At 37.3% G+C, this 20,564-nt stretch overlaps 1 protein-coding gene and 1 pseudogene across 2 annotated transcripts; both read left to right on the forward strand.

Moving 5' to 3' along the window:
* The first annotated feature begins 3,738 nt into the window (after positions 1-3,738).
* LOC107680686 (immunoglobulin-like and fibronectin type III domain-containing protein 1) lies at positions 3,739-14,668 on the forward strand (annotated as a pseudogene).
* A 1,047-nt stretch (positions 14,669-15,715) lies between these two features.
* LOC107680725 (protein Ycf2-like) lies at positions 15,716-19,597 on the forward strand. 2 transcript variants are annotated; one of them, XM_016476761.1, is made up of 4 exons: positions 15,716-16,167; positions 17,573-18,051; positions 18,166-18,313; positions 18,382-19,597. In XM_016476761.1, exons 1-4 carry the CDS (start codon positions 15,904-15,906, stop codon positions 19,324-19,326), a joined length of 1,836 nt encoding a protein of 611 aa, XP_016332247.1. In that variant the 5' UTR covers positions 15,716-15,903; the 3' UTR covers positions 19,327-19,597. The 2 variants fall into 2 exon arrangements, with proteins under 2 accessions (XP_016332247.1, XP_016332248.1); XM_016476762.1 differs by having other exon boundaries at positions 15,716-16,152.
* Positions 19,598-20,564: the final 967 nt, after the last annotated feature.

Consider the following 20,564-nt stretch of genomic DNA (forward strand, 5'->3'; position numbering starts at 1 on the left):
GATAGATAAGACCCCAGCATCCACCTGAGCAAATATCATAATTTAGTCATTTAATATCTGCTGTTACTTTCTACACTTCATCATTCCTAGCGGCAGCATAACAGCTCGTTAATTCATCTTCGTGCAATGATGAGATGGATAAAGTTAGCCGATGCATGTCATTTTACTATCTCGTGTAGATAAAGTTATCAGGGTTACAGTGCACAAACTCCTGCGTGGACTGACTTGAATGAACAAATAAAGCAGAATAAACGTTTTTTCTCAGTTTTGTGAATTACACAACACACGATAGCACACGAGCACATTTCTCCGAACTACATTACCCATAATACATTTCACTCTGAACTGGAACAACCCATAGCGATAACTCTTAATTCCCTTCTACTGCAACACTATCGTTGATTGTTGATATGACTGTGATAAGCGCGTGCTTCTGACGCTGTGTGCAGCTGAAATCAACCACGCACTCATCACAATGAAAACATCGACCTTAGAAATAATGAACGTGAACATTGGGATAATCGCCGATGTATATGGAGAACCCCAGTTGAAATGCATACACAAGAATGCTTATTTCATTTAACCTGTTTTCATGTTCGTTACTATTAATGTGTCCTCAGAGCGATTATAAGCTCTAAACTGCCTTTTGCTCCAGCTGTATAAAAACATGCTAAATGCTGCTGCTAATATGCTTAAAATTTCGCTGCTGCATACAATGCAAACTGCTAACATGACACTTAGCTCATTTTGTATTCAATTAGGCAGACCACGCAAATATACACAGCGATATGGATTAAAAGAGCATTCACTTATCTTAGATGTTGATTTAGGCTGCTCTGAAGTGCGCTGCCAACTGCTACGGCAAACAAAAGCCAGGTATTTGAATATTGAGCAGCGAGCTCATTGGCTACCAATACAGGAGAGAACCAATCAGCTGCCATGTGACAATGATGTCACCAGGTCAGATCGAGCTAGACCTATCGGACTGCGCCATCTAGAGTTTCATGCCAGAACTCTGTATTTATGGAATAGCGAACTCGACTGGACATTCTTCTTGGACATGGTTGAAAAAGCTTCACAGACATTTATTCTCAGATACATTCCCCAGCATTATCCTTCTCACTGAAATTACAGTTTAGAATATTCAAAGACATGCAGCACTCAGCAGTACAGTGACATGACATCCAAGTCTGCGATAGCATGAGAACATGGATAGAACTGTTTCAAATTGCAATCTGAATAGTTCCAGTCTCAGCATGGTTCCCCACAAAACGAACTCCAATGTCAGGCATCCCTGACCTCCTAGTAATTGCAATTGAAACCACTACCAAAAAGCAAGTGTGTAGTGCATATCACAAAATGTGAATTTTATGAAATCTAAAATACAAACCATTTATTTCAGTACTCCAAGATTTTTCAAAAACTATTTAATTAACCCTTTCGCACGTGAGTTTAAAATATTCTAGCTGAGCCCCCAGCGTGAGTTTTTTTAGTGCGCCAGCCAAAGCGGATTTAAATTCAGCAGTTGATGACGTGAAGCACTGAAAGTTCTAATCACACCGGTGTGATCGCACGTTTCGGGGACCAGCCAAGACTGATCACACCGGTGTGATCGTACGCGTCAAAGGGTTAATACATTAAATGAACAATAACAAATAGGCCTACAAGAGGCTAATGTTCATATCCACTGTACTGGCTTATATTTACATACTACCACACCAATGGGCTGACTCAGATTTATAGCTGACTGCTTCAAGGACCGTTTTTCCCCCCTCTTTCTTTTTTCAGAACAGATGTCAGATAACAATGTGTTGTGGCTGAGCCGTAGTATCATCCTCGCCACAATCTTGCTATGACAGCAAGAATTTCCACTGACGGGTTGTCAGCTTGTGATAAACGCTCACCTGAAATCAACACTGCCTCGTTATCACTCCTATAAAAGCAGCAACACGTCTTGTACTCCCTACTGGATACCGATATCCCTCGTGCACGTACAGAGTGTTTCCGAAATCCTACGGCCAAAACAACGCATACGCACGCTTTTGGCCTTTTGGATTTACCGCGCTTCTGACATTCCACACCAGTCGGATCGCGCATGCGCATTTGCTGCTAAGCTTCGGTCGCTCATTTATGATAACCGGAGGAAAACGATGAGGAAATCTTTGCTTGTCTTAAAGATTTTAGTGTATACAGGCTACTGTAGCCTATGATGCAGCGTTGACGGTTTTTTGTTGGCCAACCCGGAAGTTAACATGACCCTGTTCCCTCTAGAAAAAAATAAATAAATTCCATTGGCTTTTAATTTATATTTTGATTATTGCAGAAAATACGCTCTAGTGTATGATTCTTACACATTTTATCATGATAATCTACACAAATGAACACACTTTTATTAAATTTGAAGCCTAAATACAATAGCCAGAAGTAAAATTTAGGTAAAAGTAAAAGCTCTAAAAAAAAAAATGTTTTTTTTCCTATGTTGTAGAATAAAACGTTACAATATTTTGAGCTTGTCTTCATCACAGACCAAAAAAACATTTACTTAGGCACAATGGATGAGAAGTGCTAAAACTCGCTTCTGGGTTTTGGCCTACAAAAGTATGTCATCCCTGCACGACACTGTTGGTATCAAGGCAAAGTTTAAAGTCATAAGATTATATATCTGTGTTTTATTGGGGCCAGATAATGTGACCACTAGCTTGTGAGAGCTGCTAAACTGTGTGGGCATGTAAAGTGCGGTCAGCTCCTGTGCATGTGAAATGGCACCCTCTGGGGCTGCATTCCCAGCACGTAAGTCATAATATCAATATATTTTTATTTGTGCATAGTTGAATTATAAATAGCACGTCCCATTAACATGAGAATTTAACATAGACTCTCATATCTGAAGGTACATTACCAGACAAAATATAATGAACTACTGAGATGAGTGCTGTTATTGTGGTGCCTTCCAACATAACTTATCTTAATTCTTATTTTACACATCCTGATGTAAGGTCATTATAGACATGGTGTTAAATAGTGTAGCTAATGACTAGATCAAATAGTGCAAAAAAGCAAAAATGAGATCTTGTTTTCTGGCAAAGGTGATGTTACATCTTGTCCCTGGCAATAGCAAATGAACAGTCATCACAAAAGCAACTTGAATGTCACTAACTATTTAGAGAATAAGTATGACCATCAACCATGGACAGGACCTCTGTCCCTTTGCAACTGTAAACCTCACCCAAGTAACAGATTTAATGTGACAGCTAATAAGACTGCAGTGCTTGAGAGGTTTCAATTTGGCCCACTACTGTTTTATTGCTGAACAAAAGGGAGAGACTGCAATAAATTGTGGGACGTCGAACATGGTTGTGTTGACAGAGCAGGGTGAGTTGCTTCTCCTTCTTTCTTCTTTTACATCAATTTTTTTCCAGATGAGAACAATGAAATATACAATATTACACATTAATCATTATTAATAAATAACATAAATAATATAATAGCAATCTCAGATTTCAAATGAACAGTCATCACAAAAGCAACTTGAATGTCACTCTAACTATTTAGAGAATAAGTATGACCATGAACCATGGACAGGACCTCTGTCCCTTTGCAACTGTAAACCTCACCCAAGTAACAGATTTAATGTGACAGCTAATAAGACTGCAGTGCTTGAGAGGTTTCAATTTGGCCCACTACTGTTTTATTGCTGAACAAAAGGGAGAGACTGCAATAAATTGTGGGACGTCGAACATGGTTGTGTTGACAGAGCAGGGTGAGTTGCTTCTCCTTCTTTCTTCTTTTACATCAATTTTTTTCCAGATGAGAACAATGAAATATACAATATTACACATTAATCATTATTAATAAATAACATAAATAATATAATAGCAATCTCAGATTTCAGGTTTGACTTGTATATTGGAAGATACCCAACCACAGATCTGATTCTAAGTAGCCTATTGATGCATATTAAATAGATAAGATTCTACTGATGGTACTGATGTTGTGATGCTCAGATTGCACTAAAGTGTTTTAGATGCTATCAAACAATGTTAAAGTGCTTTCTTACATGTAATTGCCAAAGTCAAACTGAATAAAATAGTTTTATAAGAACTTAATGTAGCAAAGGATCTGTAGTGCTCTATTAAAACACACTGATGTTCTAACCGTAGTATCCTGCTTTTATGTTGAGTGTGTTATCAGTGAAAGTGCTTTACTTTTTCACGTAAACAGTTATATAGCAGTTCTCCTCATATTCTATTATTATAATAATTAAATATGATTTGCTCTCCTAAGCTAAAGCGTGATTGCTCTGGTAGCACAACTATAATAAATGTATGAGGTATGTGACCTATCAAAAGCAGGGGTAAAATGCTTGTAAAATGATTGGTAAGGATCATGTACCTTATCATAGCATTAAAAAGATTTTATGCCATTAAAATGCATAATATCACCTCCTAATATATCTTTATTGGTTCAGTTACTGGTGTAGTTTTTGGTTATTGACTAGACAGTAGGCATCAAAACAGTAAAATGGTATTCTATATACATGTATGTATATAGCATGTGGTTATAAAACATTTCTACAGAGGGCATATTCCTTGAATCTTGTGAAGGGTGCATTCATGGCAAACCGGGTGATGTTCACAAGGTAGTATGGGACATGTGGCTGGCAAATAGCGTTTCATATTCCTTATTTAAACATATCAGCCCTTTATCAGGGATAATACCTTATAATAATAATGCTCTCAGTGACAATAACAGAAGTCTGACTGTAGAACAAGAAAAATAAATGCACCTCGTAGAGTTAATCATATCTGTTTGCTATGGTGATGGGACACTTTATAATCATTTGTCATTGGTATTCTTTTAAATGATCACGAATCATAATTTTTCCAAACGTTTCTAACATACTGCAAACTGGAACAGTGCTATTGGTCCTCACTTCTGTCCAAATATTGTATGACGTCCCATGAAATGATATCAGAAATGATGTCAGTTTAGGATTAATTTAAGGTTGTATTGTGTTATGTTTCCTACTTTAACTTGTTTTCACCCTATAAATTGTTATAATAACAATAGTAATGATTGCATATGCCATGTACTGATTTTTGCCCTCTCTTCTAGATTTTAGATAAGACAAATTCCATTACAAATTCTGAATTAAAGGCCAATCTCGCATTTTGAAGATGCTGAAGCCAGCAGAAGGAACAGGCGGTAAGCTAAAATCATGACAATCATGGCATGCCAAATGACAAAATTCTTAAAACCATCTAAATCATTTATTTTAGTTTTGCTTTGTTCCATCACCCTCACCTTGTTGTTAACCAAGCAGTTTAGTACTGTAGATGTGAAGATCAGGAAGTACTCATGATCAAGGCTGTGATGAAACATCGCCATCATGTGGTCAACAACAAATCCACAGCTTCAAACTCTGAAGATCATGAGACATAAATATGCCATTTCATATTTGATAGCCTTGTTTCTGTAAAGTTTCAGGAAAACATATTCCATTGTTTTACAAAACTGAACATCATGGAATGATTCGTTTTTGAAAACACTGTTCTGATATTTCAGCGGCATTTAGGAAGAGATCCAGTGTCCCTGGTGTTATGATCACACAGTACATTGAGGAACTGCCACCTGGATCTACTACTCCTGATTTCATCTGGAAACCCATAGCCTTAACTATACAGGAAGGTAATAGTTTTCTTCATTATTAGGAGCATCTGGATATCTTACATATTATATATTATTTTGATAACATCTTCATTATCTATCTATCTATCTATCTATCTATCTACCTGTGTTTTGATATTGTTTAACAACATTTGGTATGGCTTTTTATTTCCATTCTACAGATACCAAATGTAGATTCAGATCAAGCAGACATATACAAATGTTTTGCTATTAATCCCTTTGGAAAGGCTGTTTGTACTGCTGCACTGAATGTCATTGAGGGTAGGAAATTCATAAAGTTCATATGATTATATTGATCTGTTAGTTTTCTATTACTGATTAAAATAAAAATGCTATATCATATAGGCCTAAATCAATCTGTTTCTCTTCTTTTCAGTTGGATTCAAGAAAAGAGTGCCAGGTATTTATGTAACTCAGAGCTAATGACACTTAAAATGAAATAAACAGTATAAAAATATTGGAACATCTTTTGCTTGTTAAAGAGAGTTCAGAGTGTCCAAATATCTTAAAAAATATCTATTTTTTTCAGCCCCCAAAAGTGACCCTGATGAGTTCAGAAAAATGCTGAAGAAAACGTAACGTATCATTGCATCATATATTTACTTTCACCACATATTTACCTTTTATACATGATTATTTATTGTATAGAGACATAGAAAATCATAATGATAGGCCATTTATAAGTAACTAAAACAACCAGTCTGATCTGTAATCACACTAAATACATTTTGGGTTGTGAAGAGAAAAGAAATACAATGTAAAGAAGGAGAAATCAATCCGAGGTTCTGGGAGGTGTTACTGAGTGCAGCCAGGAAAGATTATGAAGGCATTTGTCAGAAATTTGGAGTCACTGACTTCAGGTGGATGCTGAGAACAGAAGAAGAAGGAAAGAGAGGCAGAGCAGTCCAAGGTCTTGTTTGCTTTGAGTATTAGTCATTTGCGCACCACTGTTTTTTATACATAGAGTATGAAAAATCTCCACTCTTTATTTTTCTGTCTTCAAGGATGTAGAGAAAATCCACAGCATGAAAGAGATTGAGGTAAAAACGGATAGCAAAGCAGAATTTGAACTCGACATGAAGTTAAAGCATCCTAACAGCAAAATCCTCCTCTTCAAAGTAAGTGCCCTCACTTAAACAGCCTCAATGTCATCAACAATACTTTGAGAGTAATGCACTTCAATTTACTATTTCCAGGATGGGGAAATGCTTGAACTATGGAGATGGAACTGATGAGTCCACAAAGCATAATATGCAGACATTTGGTGAAACATACTTGTTCAGCATTAGAGATGTTGGCCCAGAAGATGCTGGGTTATATATATCAAGTGGATGTAGAGGAGGTAAACATGTTCTCAACTTCCCTAGTGCGTAAGTAGTTATAATACCAATGTTTTTTTGTTTGTTGTTTTGATTAAGAGGTTAATATTATACTAATATTAGAAGTACGTTATTATTATATTAAATGTTACAGTGCTGCTATTAGGCAACATGCAATATTTGAAGGTTAAAGAACAGGCTGGTGAAGCCGTGCAGTGAAAATGTGCTTTTTCCATTTCAGTTTTACTTGTTATCCAAATGTTCAAGAAGTGTTTTGTGCCTCCAGTGCCTGACGTGGAGTTGAATAGCACACTGAAAGACACTAAAGTGACTGAGGGGCAGGATGCAGTGTTTGAATGTGCCTTATCGGACCCTGTACCCCAAATCACCTGGTGTGCCAGTGACATCTCTGTTGAGCACGGGGAAAAATATGACATCAACATGTCAGAAGACAAGCAAGTCCACAAACTAGAAGTGAAAAACTGTAAAAAAAAAAAAAGGACAAGGGAGTCTATACGGCTATTGCTGGGCTCAGGTCAAGCCAGGGGACTCTGGTTGTGGAAGGTAAATTAATTTATTTTCCCTCTTAGGTTGTGTTTAATTGTGTCTACATGCACTTTAATTGCATATACACTACCGGTCAAAAGTTTGGAATGATGATGAAGATTTTTTTATGTTTTTGTAAAAAGTCTCTTATATGCTCACCAAGGCTGCATGTATTCAATCAAAAATACATTAGAAACAGTAATGTGAAATATTAATCCAATTTAAAATAACTTTTTTCTATTTTAATATATTTTAAATTGTTAATTATATGAATGGTTGCATATCACGGTTACCATGAAAACGTTAAGCAGCAAAAGGGCTTTTAAACATTGATAATAAGAAGAAATGTGTCTTGCATATTGCAAATCTGCATATTAGAATGATCATGTGACACTGAAGACTCGAGTAATGGCTGCTTAAAATTCAGCTCTGCTATCAAAGGAAGGAATTGGATTTTAAAATGTATTAAAATAGAAAGCAGTTCTTTTAAATTGTAATAATAGTTCACAATATTACTGTTTGCATTGTATTTTCATCAAATAAATGCAGCCTTAATGAACAGAAGAGAGACTTGTCTTGAAAACATCTTAATTAGAAACAAGTTAATTTCACAGAATACACTAATTTACCACACTGTTCAAAATGGAGCCAAACAACATCAAACAGACTTACAAGATGGAAATCTTAAATTAAACACCTGATGAACAGATGTTTTCTGTTCGTGTCCATTTTGTTGACAACTTTACAATTCTGAATTTTGTCTGTAGTATGTACTGTAACTGATACTGTTTTCAGATTATCCCAGTGCCAACAGAAAGGTGTTGGTGCAGGTGAACTAGCCAGACGTTTAGCGGAAGAGAAAGCCAGACTGCAGAGGGAAAAAGACAAGGCGGCCAGGAAGGCCCAGGCTGAAAAAGATGAAGCGGCCAGGAGGGCACAGTCTGAAAGAGATGAAGCAGCCAGGATGGCCCAGGCTGAAATAGATGAAGTAGCCAGAATGTCACAGGCTGAAAGAGATGAGGCGGCAAGAAGGGCTCAGGCTGAACAAGATGAGGCAGCCAGAAAGCTCAGGAAGAACGAGATGAGGTGGCCAGGAGGGCCCAAGCTGAAAGAGATGAGGCGGCCCGTAGAGCCCAAGCTGAAAGAGATGAGGCAGCCAGGAAGGCCAAGGACGAGAGAGAAGCTGCTGAAAGGATGGCAGCTATGGCAGCAGGAAAAGGAGATGAACAAAATGGCAGTGGAGAATCCAGCCTGGGAGATGGGAGTGAAGGTGATGGAACAGGGAAGAACGGAAAAGAAGGAGATGGTACCTTGGGAGATGGATTAGGGGATGGGAGTGGAAAACACGGAAAAGGAGATGGATTTAGACGGATCAGGTGGAGACGGGTCAGGTGATAAGCGTAAGAAGCGTGCAAGACTCGGTGAGCTGATTCCTAACAACAGCTCATGTCTGAAACTCCACATTAATATAAAGTCAATTGTTTCTCAGTGCTGGGATGATGTCTGACATATTTCCTTTGCACTTTCATCCAGACCATGGAGTCCACTTCCTGAACGGGTTGTCAGATACTGCAGCCAATGTTGGAGATTCAGCAGAGTTGTTCTGCAAACTTAGCAGTGAAGATGGAAAAAAGGTGTACAGTAATTTATTATATTTATCGAAATTTGTTAACCAAATGTAGTATATATATAATGTTATCTATTGTAATATATTTTAAAATGAAATGTATTCCTGTGATGCCATGGCAAAGCTGAATTTTCAATTGAAGACTGGAGTAATGGCTGCTGAAAATTCAGCTTTGCCATCACTAGAATAAAACACATTTTACAAATCCTATTCAATAGAAAATAGTTATTTTAAATTGTAATAATATTTCACAAAATCACTGTTTTCACTGTATATTTGTTCAAATAAATGCAGCCTTAGTGAGCATCAAAGATTTTTTTCAAAAACATTAAGAAATCCCAAATAATCTTTGACTGGTAGTGGATATATGCATTACAAAATTTAAATGCATTTTTTTTTTCTTTTACATCAGTTGGAGTCTAAGGATGGAATGACAGTTGCCAAAGATGGGGCTCACCACAAACTAATCATCCATGACTGCCAAGAAAGAGATGCTGGGAAATATAAGTTTGAGGCAGAAGGACATAAATCAGAGGCTGCATTATCTGTTCAAAGTAAGTGTGTTTTCTGCTTTTCTCTTTTCATGTCAACATAAAGCTGGCTGTAAAACGCATCTAATTTTGTAGGAGCCATAATGGATTATTTACATTCTTTGCCTTAGCCACTAGAGGGCAGTGTAAGCTCTATGGTGGGGGCAGGTTTTTGGAAAAGTTATCAGGTGGTGATGATAACCTCTCACAGGTAGAATTAGACAGGCACCTTATATGATATACTCTTTTGATGCATCACTTCAAAATGGTATGCTTTCTGTAAAATGTAATGTCTTAACATCCGACCCATATAAGAGACATGCTGTATGGATGTTTATTCCTCTCTATAAATAAACAACACCTCTACCACCCAGCCCTTGTTTACAGCAAATTCTCTTTCTTCTCTTTTTTTCAGATCCACCCAAAATTGATGCAGATGCCTTGAGTAAATTATCAGACCCTGTTATTGTCAAAGCAGGAGAAAATGCTTCCTTCAAATACCTTTTTCAGGAAAAGAACCATTTAAGATGGCGAAGAGTTGCTGGAGGGTCACAGTGTCAAGCTCATAGCCGTCTACTTCTTACTAAGTGTCAGTGCAAAGACACTGGAGAGATAAAATTCAAAATCAAGAATGAATTTGCCACTGTAGAGGCAACATCGAAACTTACAGTACTTGGTATGTATTGTAAGCCTAATATTAAGATTGCCTAAAACTGCAAAAAAAAAAAAAGTTATGTGAAGGCATATTTTAGAAGAATATTAAACCTATATACATCTTCATGCAGCAGTCAAAGACATATGTCTGTAATTGATGTATAGCTGTAGCATACAGCTCTTACAATGCTATAGCTGTTTGCATGCTAATTAAAGAACCATCACTAAAAATATCAAAACTACAAAAGAACAAAAAACTTTGCCTAACTGACCTCAACTGTTTGGTTGTTAGACAACTAATCACCTGTTCTACCATTGTGATATATCAGTACTCTATACTTTTTTGTTCTTCCAGACAGGCCAACTCCACCACAAGGACCTGTAGAAATCATAGAAAGCTCCTTGTGTGCCATTGAGTTTAAATGGAGACCCCCAAAGGACGATGGTGGTTGTCCAGTGACTAATTACAACCTGGAGCGACAGCAGCTGGGACGGAACACCTGGACTAAAATTGGAGACATTCCTGGACAGCCTACCTAGAGACACAAACATAGATTGTGGTCGAAAGTACTAATACAGAATCCGGGCAAAAAACTCAGAGGGCTTCAATGACGTCGCGACAACTAATGATATTGCTGCCAGCACTTTGGGTGAGATTCCTTATTTCTTTCTATATTTTGATGTAGTAGTTATCAGTTAGTGGGTGCTTATCAGTTATCAAAAGGAAATGTTAATAGAATGTGTTCTTTTTGTTCTCAGCATTCCCTGGCTCTCCTGCTCCTCCTAAAATAGTCAGTGCCTTTAAAGACTCCATTAACTTGGCCTGGTTTCCTCCCTCCAGCACTGGAGGGGGCAGTATCATTTGATACAATGTAGAAAAAATGCAAAAAGGGCAGCCATTTTTGGAGCCAAGCAAACCCAAAAAATGAGCCAATCAGAGGTCTTGAAAATTAATTTACACATAAATTAATTTAAGAAATATTTAAAGTAGCATAGTCTTCTCTCATTTAAAAATACAAAACACTTTTAATTTTTTCTTTTCATATTTAGACAAAAAATATGCAGTAAAAGATGTAATCGACGGTGTGGAGTATGAGTTCAGAGTGAGTGCTATTAACACATGCGGGCCTGGGGAACCAAGTGGGCCGTCTGCATGTGCAATTGCAAGGGACCCCAAAAGTAAGACATGTTCAACAAATTCATACTTGATACCTCCCTGTACTGAAATGATGACTTGTCAGACAGAGTACAAAAATATCCTTCATTTTTAAGTAAAATATTAAGTAAATATTTATGATGTTGTTTCCCCCAGAGCCTCCTGGTAAGGCCAAAGACCTCAAAATAACTGGATCAAGCTACACCAGTCTATCTCTTTCCTGGACTAAACCTACAGAAGTCAAAGGTGAGGAAGATGAAGCAAAAGTCTATTTTGTGGAAATCAGACCCACAGGCCAACTTGAGTGGAGCCGTTGCAATACAAACACAGTGATTCAGACTTCCTTCACTGGGATTGAAGTCAATGGCCATGTATTGGGTTAGAGTTATAGCAGTCAATGAAGGAGGAGAGGGGCTTCCACAGAGCTTTGACAATTACATCATCGCCATGCCTCCTCCAAGTAAAGATTCATGTTTTTTTAAATATCTTCGACTTTTAGCTTTAAGTTTCACACAAAGATATGTTAATCTGCCTTTTTTTTTTTTATTAGTAAAGCCAAAGTTCACTGACAAAAAAATGAAAAGTTTCATGGTTGTTAAAGCTGGAAACACGGTTTGTGTCAGTGTCAGGTTTGAGGTAGAGTATCAAAATATTTGAATGGTTTACAATAATATTATTTTGCCGAAAGCATATTTAAACGTGACAAAATATTAACACTCTTTTGGGCTTTTTGTAAATATCAGGTCTGAGTATTTGTTTTATTTTATCCACAGGCCTCTCCTTTACCAGACATAACATGGCTAAAGGATGGTGCTAAAGTAGCCAAAAATGTGACAATTACTAAATTTTAAAAAGGTTCTCAGATATTTATTTACACATCAGAGCTGTCTTATACTGACATTTATACTGTCAATGTGAAGAATATGGTGGGCCAGGACACCTTAACTATTGAAATAAGAGTGACTGGTAACTAAACTCCTTACATTTATTACCTAAAACTTAACTAATATTAAGGACATGTTATTCATATTTTAGTAATATTCCTTAATAGTATTTCATAATATTTTAAATCATAGTGATACATAAAATGACTGTACAAAAATAAAACTACATTTAATTTTTATCTGAATATCAAACCCCATGGTATGGTTCTAACTCTAAATAATGACTTCAGATAATATGCTATATGGGTACCTGTTTATTTTTCATCTCCAGATGATCCCAAGCCTCCAGGTCAAGTAGAACTAGAACAAAATGTCCAAGGCACTGTGACTCTGTCGTGGACTCCTTCTCCCGATGAGAAACGAGACAACCATCTGCATTACATGGTGATGAAGCGGGACTCTGTCAAATAAACAAGGCATACAGTGGTTGACCACTTGTTCAACAACAAATTCACAGTCATTAACATCTTGCCTGGAAGAGACTACAATTTCAGAGTGTTTGCCAATAATGATATAAGCCTCTCAGAGCCCTCAGTGTCTCCAGTTTGGGGAACCACCAAAAAAAGAGGTTTGTGGATAACTTTGTTGACAGTTTTTAAAAATGGTACTGGTAAAAAAATATTAAAAAGAGCAGATGACATGAAATGCTCTAGCTCTATTTCTAAACAGAATTTTACTAATTGTTTCATTCTTACTACAGATTTTAAAGGGATAGTTCTCCCAAAATACTTTTTTTTTTATTTAAAAAAAAAAAAATTTATTCACCCTCAGGTTATTCCAGACCTGCAGGTTATTTCTTCTCTTGAGCTCAAAAGAAGGTATGTTGGTAATGTTGGTAACCAACAGTAGATGGTAGCCACTGACTTTCTTAGTATGGAAAAAAATACTATGGAAGTCAGTGGCTACCATCAACTGTTTGGTTACCAACATTCTTCGAAATATCTTCTTTTGTGTTCAGCAGAGGGAAGAAACTCATACAGGTTTGGAACAATTGGAGGGTGGATTTATGGTGGATTTTTCATTTTTGGGTGAACTTTTTCTTTTAGACTGGATTGCCTCAGGGACATTTATATGTCATATATTCATATACATTTCTATCTCAAACCTTGTTAGTGATTAACAAATAATCCATAGTCTCATTATGCATCAACTACCCAATAAAAAAGCCTGAAAACAAATTCCGTTTGGACAATCATTGGTTTCGGCTGCATTACAGCGGTGCTACTGGTCTAGGCTACTTGCCATTTAACAGACACCTTTTCCCAAAGCAATTTACAGAACACTAATTGCAGTGAGTCCCTTGGAGAAGCCAGAGATAAGTGTCTTGCTCAAGGGCGCAGTGATGATAGAAGATCTATGAAACTCTATTTATGGGTCACCCTTATCCAGGTTTATACTTCTGGGATTTGTGCTGCTGTCTCTGACACATCGCCACTAAACTATATCCGCCTTGTTCTGAACATGTTGTACCTATAAGGCTTACAGATGCAGTATGAGGTGGCCTACTACAGTAGCTCTGGATAATTGCTTTGCCAGTGATGGTCTGCACTTCATGTGCTTCATAAATTGCTCACTGCCCTCCAGCTTCTATTGTACCTTCACTTGGACAATGTAACCCAGATGCACAAACAGATAATTGTGTAAGATATGCAGTGATGCATAATGTGAGGTGGCCAAAAATGGACATTACTACACTGAAATAATCACTTTTCACAAATGTTTTATCTCTTCCAGAAAAATTCACATATAGCATGCCTGTATCAAAGACCCTCGACTTCCAGGCAGCCCCCAAATTTATTGTCCCTCTGAAATTTCACGCTGCTCCGCCAGGTTATGAGTGCTACATGAGCTGTGCTGTGACGGGCAACCCAACCCCTCATATTACCTGGTACCATAATAATGTCAGCCTCAACACAAACCCCAACTACTACATCACAAATCATCCTGAGGGTTGGACCCAAAGACATGGGAGAATACAAGGTTGTAGCCGAAAGCCCCTAATGATGAGTGCTCCACCAAACTTATAGTCAAATGTATGTCTTCTATTTTAATATTAATTAACCTATTTTGGTTAATAAGATATGAGGTTTATGATTCATATGATTTCAACTTTTAGGCAACAACTACTATATTTTTGTTTTCTTGTCTTACAGAGAAAAGAAAGGACGACTTCAAACAACACCGTTTGTGATCATATTTCTTGAAAGTGACAAATGTAATAATTGATGTGATCTTAAATAAAAAATAAAAAATAAAATAAAAGGATATCTCGACATATATGTATTGAATGTCTATCTATCTATCTATATATCTATCTATCAGCTAAGCAGAATCATGTTTCATTCCTTTAGAAGCATCAGGTTACCTTGAGATAGCTCAAAAACTAGAAGCCGTCTGTGACGATCTACAGTGCATAAAGTCATAGCAGTCTGGATGTCAGACAAAGAAGATCCAGCCATTAATTATGTTTACATTCAATAAAACTGTATTGATACCCAGGTGCAAAGTTTGATAACATCCATCACTGTGAAATGAAAAAGCTTGGACCCACCAAGACTCCTGGAGCCAAATACCTAATGCAATGCAATCTCATCCTTGAACGGCCTAACCAAAGTCTTCATATGTCTGCTGAAAATCTAAAGAGAAACTTTATCATCAACCAGTTTGAAAGTTTTAGAGAGTCTGTAAAACAGAGTAAGAGAAATAAAATTAAATAAACAGCGCAATGTTCTTAAAGGAGTAGTTAACTTCCAGAATGAAAATTCCGTCATCGTTTACTCACCCTCCATGTGAGTTTCTTTCTTCTGTTGAACACAAAATAAGATATTTTGAAAAATGTTGGTATCAGAACAGTTGATGGGCCCCATTGACTTCGATCTTTTTTTTTTTTTTTTTACTACTATGGAAGTCAATGGTGCCCATCAACTGTTCAGATAACATTTTTCAAAATACCTTCTTTTGTGTTCAACAGAATAAAGAAATTCATACAGGTTTGGAACAAGTGGAGGGTGAGTAAATGATGACAGAATTGTAATTAAGTTAACTATTTAATCAAATTATTGTATTGTAATATAGATGCCTACTGACTAGATCCATGGATCAGTATCATTATAGACAAATAGAAAAAAAATCAGATTTTTGTATCCTCTTCAGATTTTTTGATGCAGTATCCTAAATAAAGCTTTTTGAAAATTATGTAATTCTCTCAAACATTAGGTAAGTTTGTACGTGCCGCTAGGCGCCATGAAAGTGAGACTGCCTCCAGTGCGCAACGCCCCCTACTCACGTTCCTCGTGCTTGAAAGTTCACTTTTGATTGTTCCCCGTCGTTGTGGGCCAATACAGCGTTGCGGTCTGGTAGAACGGTACCCAAATCACTGAGTAAATCAGAGAAAGGGGGAGTGTTGCAGTCTACAGTGCAGATCCTCCGCGAAGCCAAGATGACCAAGCGCAAAGGAAAAAGTACCAATAAGCAGGACGACAGTTTGCTGCTCTTGGAGACGCCATCTGTAACACCACCGAGAGGATTTAAAGAATATGCAGTCCCTGCCATTGTTTTCTTTATTTTCGCTGTCGGGGGATCAACGGCGGTCTGGTTCTGCAGCCAGCAGCAGCAAACCATCGACAGTCTGACAGAGACAGTCAATGCAATGCAACTTAGGATAACCAAGTTCCAACAACAGTTAGGGGTGGGTAATGCACAGGTATTTGATTTTGAGATACCCTAAATTTAGTTATAAATTCGTAAGAAATGCATTTTTCTTATTACAAGGTAACTTTGAAATAAAATAATCCAGTTCATGACTTTTACGCACAGGAACACAATTTGTGCGCTCTGGAACATTTTGTACTAAGCACATAGTACTTGCACAAGTTGATATATTATGGTGTACATTGTGAATTATTTGTATTTTAATTGTAAAAATACATAATACTAACAGCTCTGAAAGTATGCCTCATGTGCCCTTTGAATATTCCATTCGCTGAATTGTGTCATGTGTCTCCCAGGCCATTAATAGTGTGTTCGGAGGAGGATCGTGTTTCCTTTTGCCATGCTGGTTTGTTTAAAGGACATTATGCAAATGGTATCCTAACCAACATGTAAAAGTAAAGATATAAATAAACACGTAAATTGCTCTTTCACTTGAAAGGCAGTAAGCTCTGCATTAGTGATCAGAAATGTAATGTATTAAAGTAAGCCATTCATTTAAAAATGTCAAACAATTTTCCTTTCACTGATGGTCATTCTAGAACTGCAGTACCAAATGTTGTAATTCACTTTAATAATAGTCTTGTCAACTCTACATCCAATAAAAAAGTACACCATCATGGCATTTACTTTATAACTTTGGATTAAAGTGATCATTTACAACTATATATATGTAGCATAAATAATGTTGTTGTAAAATATTTAATGTTTAGCATAAGTAGTACTCACATTCATAAAATGTTATTAATGCAATTTGAATTAAAAGAAATATCGCTACTTTAAATGTTTTCCAGCAACTTAAATTCAATAGGCCCTTTGTGGAAAACACTCTAGGAAATCGTTCCAGGTCATTTGGAGTTAGAGGTTAATCGTAACCACGTGGTGTCATTGGGTAAACGTGTTTCAAAACCATGATGTTTTAAAATTTCAATGGTGTTGGTCTGTTCAAATTTATAGTATTATGATTATATTCACATTATGATAAAATTAAGATTATACATTTGAATTACACATTTCTTTGGTAGCTACCTAATGCAAAGATCAATGCCAGCAGTTTTTATAGTACTTTCCTCTGAATCAAGTTAATCATAAAACTCATCGCTAGTGTAACTAGCTGCCAACACCACTGACAACAGAGCATGTCATGAACAAACTTATAAAATCAATTTATTTTTTAAATCCTAAATTATTCACAGTGGCCTTGTGTGAAATGAATTAATTACTACAACACTGTAGATTTAATGCATGATTGATTAATTTTCAGAGGCAAACTGCAATTGTAGATGGATATAACACTGGTTAGGCTCAATGCATGGCTAAATTGGTGAAATGTTGCATATTGATCAGATTAATAATAGAACTTCATATGTTGAAATAAAATATGTTGTTTATATATTTAGATTGCCAATGTGGGTGTTTTTGAAGAGCGTCTACAAGCACTGGAAGAGGCTTACACACAGGCCCAAAAAAAGGCAGATGTTGCACTAGCCACCTCAGAAAAAATCAAATCTACTGATCTTCAAAGCCAATTCTGGTCTCTTCAGTCTGAGATGAATGCCAAACTTTCTGAACTCCAGCAGGAGTCTGTTTCCACTGCAACGTTAAATGCAGTGGTCAAGAATAAGACTGAAGAAATTGAAACTCTGAAGCAGAATCTTAATTCTATCCTTACTGCAAACTCTGAGGTAGCTGTTACCATTTCTGGACTCACAGACACTGTTTTGGTCACCAAAACACATCTCGATGAGCAGATGTCCACTATAGAAGGTCTCACATCTGAGTTGGAGGAACAAAGAATGGAACTTTCAAGCCTGAAGGAATCCTTTATCAGCAACAAGAGGGCTCTTAAAAGAAACAGACAGGAAGTGATGGACATCAAGTGAGTAACCTAAGGGGCTTTGTGGGATTTTCTGTAGCATTTCAGGTCTTTAGCAATTTGGTGTTGTTACTGATACCGATTATTCCTAATTCATCTTAATTTGGTGTCTTCCAGGAACATACTGGAGATGAAACAGGCAAGAAGATCCCAAGCTCTTGAGGATCAACTTATGGCTGTCCGTAGGAGTCTGGAGGACCATCAAAAGAGTACTCATTGCCTTCACTCTCACCTCGCTGCCCAACCTGAGATCGTCCAGAGTCAGGTATAGTTTCATTTTTTCCATATATGATCATTTTGGCATGTCGCATTCTAATGTTTTTTGTGTTTCAGATGTTATCTGAAAGCCAGCTATCCAGTTCAGAGGAAAATATCCCAGTAGAGGAGCAGCAAGTGGAGCAAGCAGAAACTCAGGAGGAAGTTCCAATCAAGGATGAAGGAGTTGAAGCAAAGGATCAAGCCATTACCAAGGAGGAAACAGTAGAGGAGTTTCATGTTGAAGAAGGGGAACGAGTGGTGCCTGAGGAGGACAAGCCAGCTGAAGAGGTTCAGGTTCATGGGGAAGAACCTGTTGAAAAACAAGCCGATGAGAATACAATTCCTGAGGAATCTGAAGTCAAAGAAGATGTTGCTGAAGAGCAAGCAGTAACTGAGGAGGATGAACAAGCTGATGAGGTTCCATTCCACCAGGATATTGTTGAGGAGGAAGCAGTTACTCAACAGGATGAAATGCCTGAGGAGATGCAGGTATCTGACAAGGAAGTACCAGCTGAGGAGGCTCAGGTCCTCGGGGAAGAAGAATCTATTGAGAAGCAAGTAGTAACTGAGGAGGATGCGATAACTGAGGAAGTTCAGGTCAGCGATGGAGATGTTATTGAGGAGCAAGCAGTAACTGAAGGGGATGCGATATCTGAGGAAGTTCAGGTCAACGTTGGAGACATTATTGAAGAGCAAGCAATAACTGAGGGGGATGAAATAACTGAGGAGATTCCAGATCAAGAAGAAGAAGCTGTTCTTGCCAAAGAAGACCCAACTTTCGTGGAAGAAACAGGAACTGACACAAGGGTGGCCGAGGCTGTTGAGAACTTCTCTGAAGATCAGGTGGTTGAAGATATCAGTCGGGGGCAGACGTTGCAGGAGCCACTAGAAGAAACTGAGAAGCAGAAAGACTTGGAAGAAATTGAAGAACATGTGTATGACTCTGAAGAAGAAGAAGAACCTGCTGAGGAGATTGTGGAAGAGCTATATGAAAAAGACATTTCTGCCAATGAAAGTTAAGTTCCTGAGAACGGTTGAATGGTTCAAAATAAAAGACTTTTTCTGAGGACTTGAAATGATCCCGTTTCCCCAATGAATTATGTTATACATGGTATTTCACATTTGTTGAAATGTTCCTCAGTCATACTTTGTATACTCAAAAGTGAACTTTGAACCTAGCAGTGAGTTTTTCAAATCCAATGATGAATTTGTTTTTCTAGTGATATCTCTTAAAATCTTCAATTGCTCTGTTTACACTGAAATGTAGAGAGTGTTGATATTGTTTTACTAGGTTACACATTTAAAGAATTTCAGCGTTTTTCATACAGCAGTTTGCCAGCTAACTAACCTCAGGAGTGTCTCTTGAATAAAACAGCTTTTTATGTTTTTTACTATTTCCCTGTCTCATCATCTCTCTCCTGGTGTTTAGTTGTCTGTTGAAATTAGACACGTGCTGTGTGTGTGTATATTTGCAGCTCTTAGGTCAGGGGTTCAGGAATGTGTCACTGGTCCTGGACACTGGGGAAATGTGTGTCCCATTTGTAACTATAGTGCTTATTTGAGCTCATCAAATGCCTGAAAGACGAGAAGCGTAGCTTGTGCCCTTCTCAACCAAACCACAATTTATAGTGTTGTTCTAAGGCAAGAGATGCTGCTAATTAAATTTGATTGTCAAGTTTTTCTCTTTGCGCTGTTAACAGGAATGGAAGTGATAAATGAGAATAAACTACGAATGAAGAATAATACGAAAGGGCAGAATTTGAATGCAGGTTTCCTCAGGTTAGAAACTTGCTTGACAAAACTTGTTGTGGATGTTTTACTTTTAAAATGTGCTTAGTTGTAATCCTGATTATCCTCGATGAATTTAATTGTTAATGCATTATTATTTTTAAATTATTATTATTATTATGAAATATGACCCGGACATATTTTTAACAGGCTTCGTCACATTTTTCACTGTAGAGACTTTTATTATGAAAGCTAATGGACGCTTTGTGGTCCGCTTCAAAATTCATGGTCACAAGATTAATTCAGCATCTAAAACCTTGTTGAAAAGATTGGATGTAATACAAGCACAAGCATTAAGGATATGTAGTGGGGCTTTTAAAACAACATCTGTGCCAGCGTTACAGGTAGAAATGGGGGAAATGCCATTGGAGCTAAGAAGACAGCAAATCATGACAACATACTGGGTGAATTTACAAGGACATAATAACCATCCTGCAATAAGTGCTGTTGAACCATGCTGGGGACATGGA

This window comes from Sinocyclocheilus anshuiensis, unplaced genomic scaffold, assembly GCF_001515605.1.
Source record: "Sinocyclocheilus anshuiensis isolate Anshui unplaced genomic scaffold, SAMN03320099.WGS_v1.1 scaffold396, whole genome shotgun sequence".
NCBI lineage: Eukaryota > Metazoa > Chordata > Actinopteri > Cypriniformes > Cyprinidae > Sinocyclocheilus > Sinocyclocheilus anshuiensis.

What these genes read in the sequence shown, in the direction of transcription:
- LOC107680725 (XM_016476761.1), top strand. Translation starts at nt 15,904, where the DNA reads ATGACCAAGCGCAAAGGAAAAAGTACCAATAAGCAGGACGACAGTTTG. An exon ending in TAGGGGTGGGTAATGCACAG is followed by an intron (nt 16,168 to 17,572) that starts GTATTTGATTTT and finishes TTATATATTTAG; the next exon opens with ATTGCCAATGTGGGTGTTTT. An exon ending in CAGGAAGTGATGGACATCAA is followed by an intron (nt 18,052 to 18,165) that starts GTGAGTAACCTA and finishes GGTGTCTTCCAG; the next exon opens with GAACATACTGGAGATGAAAC.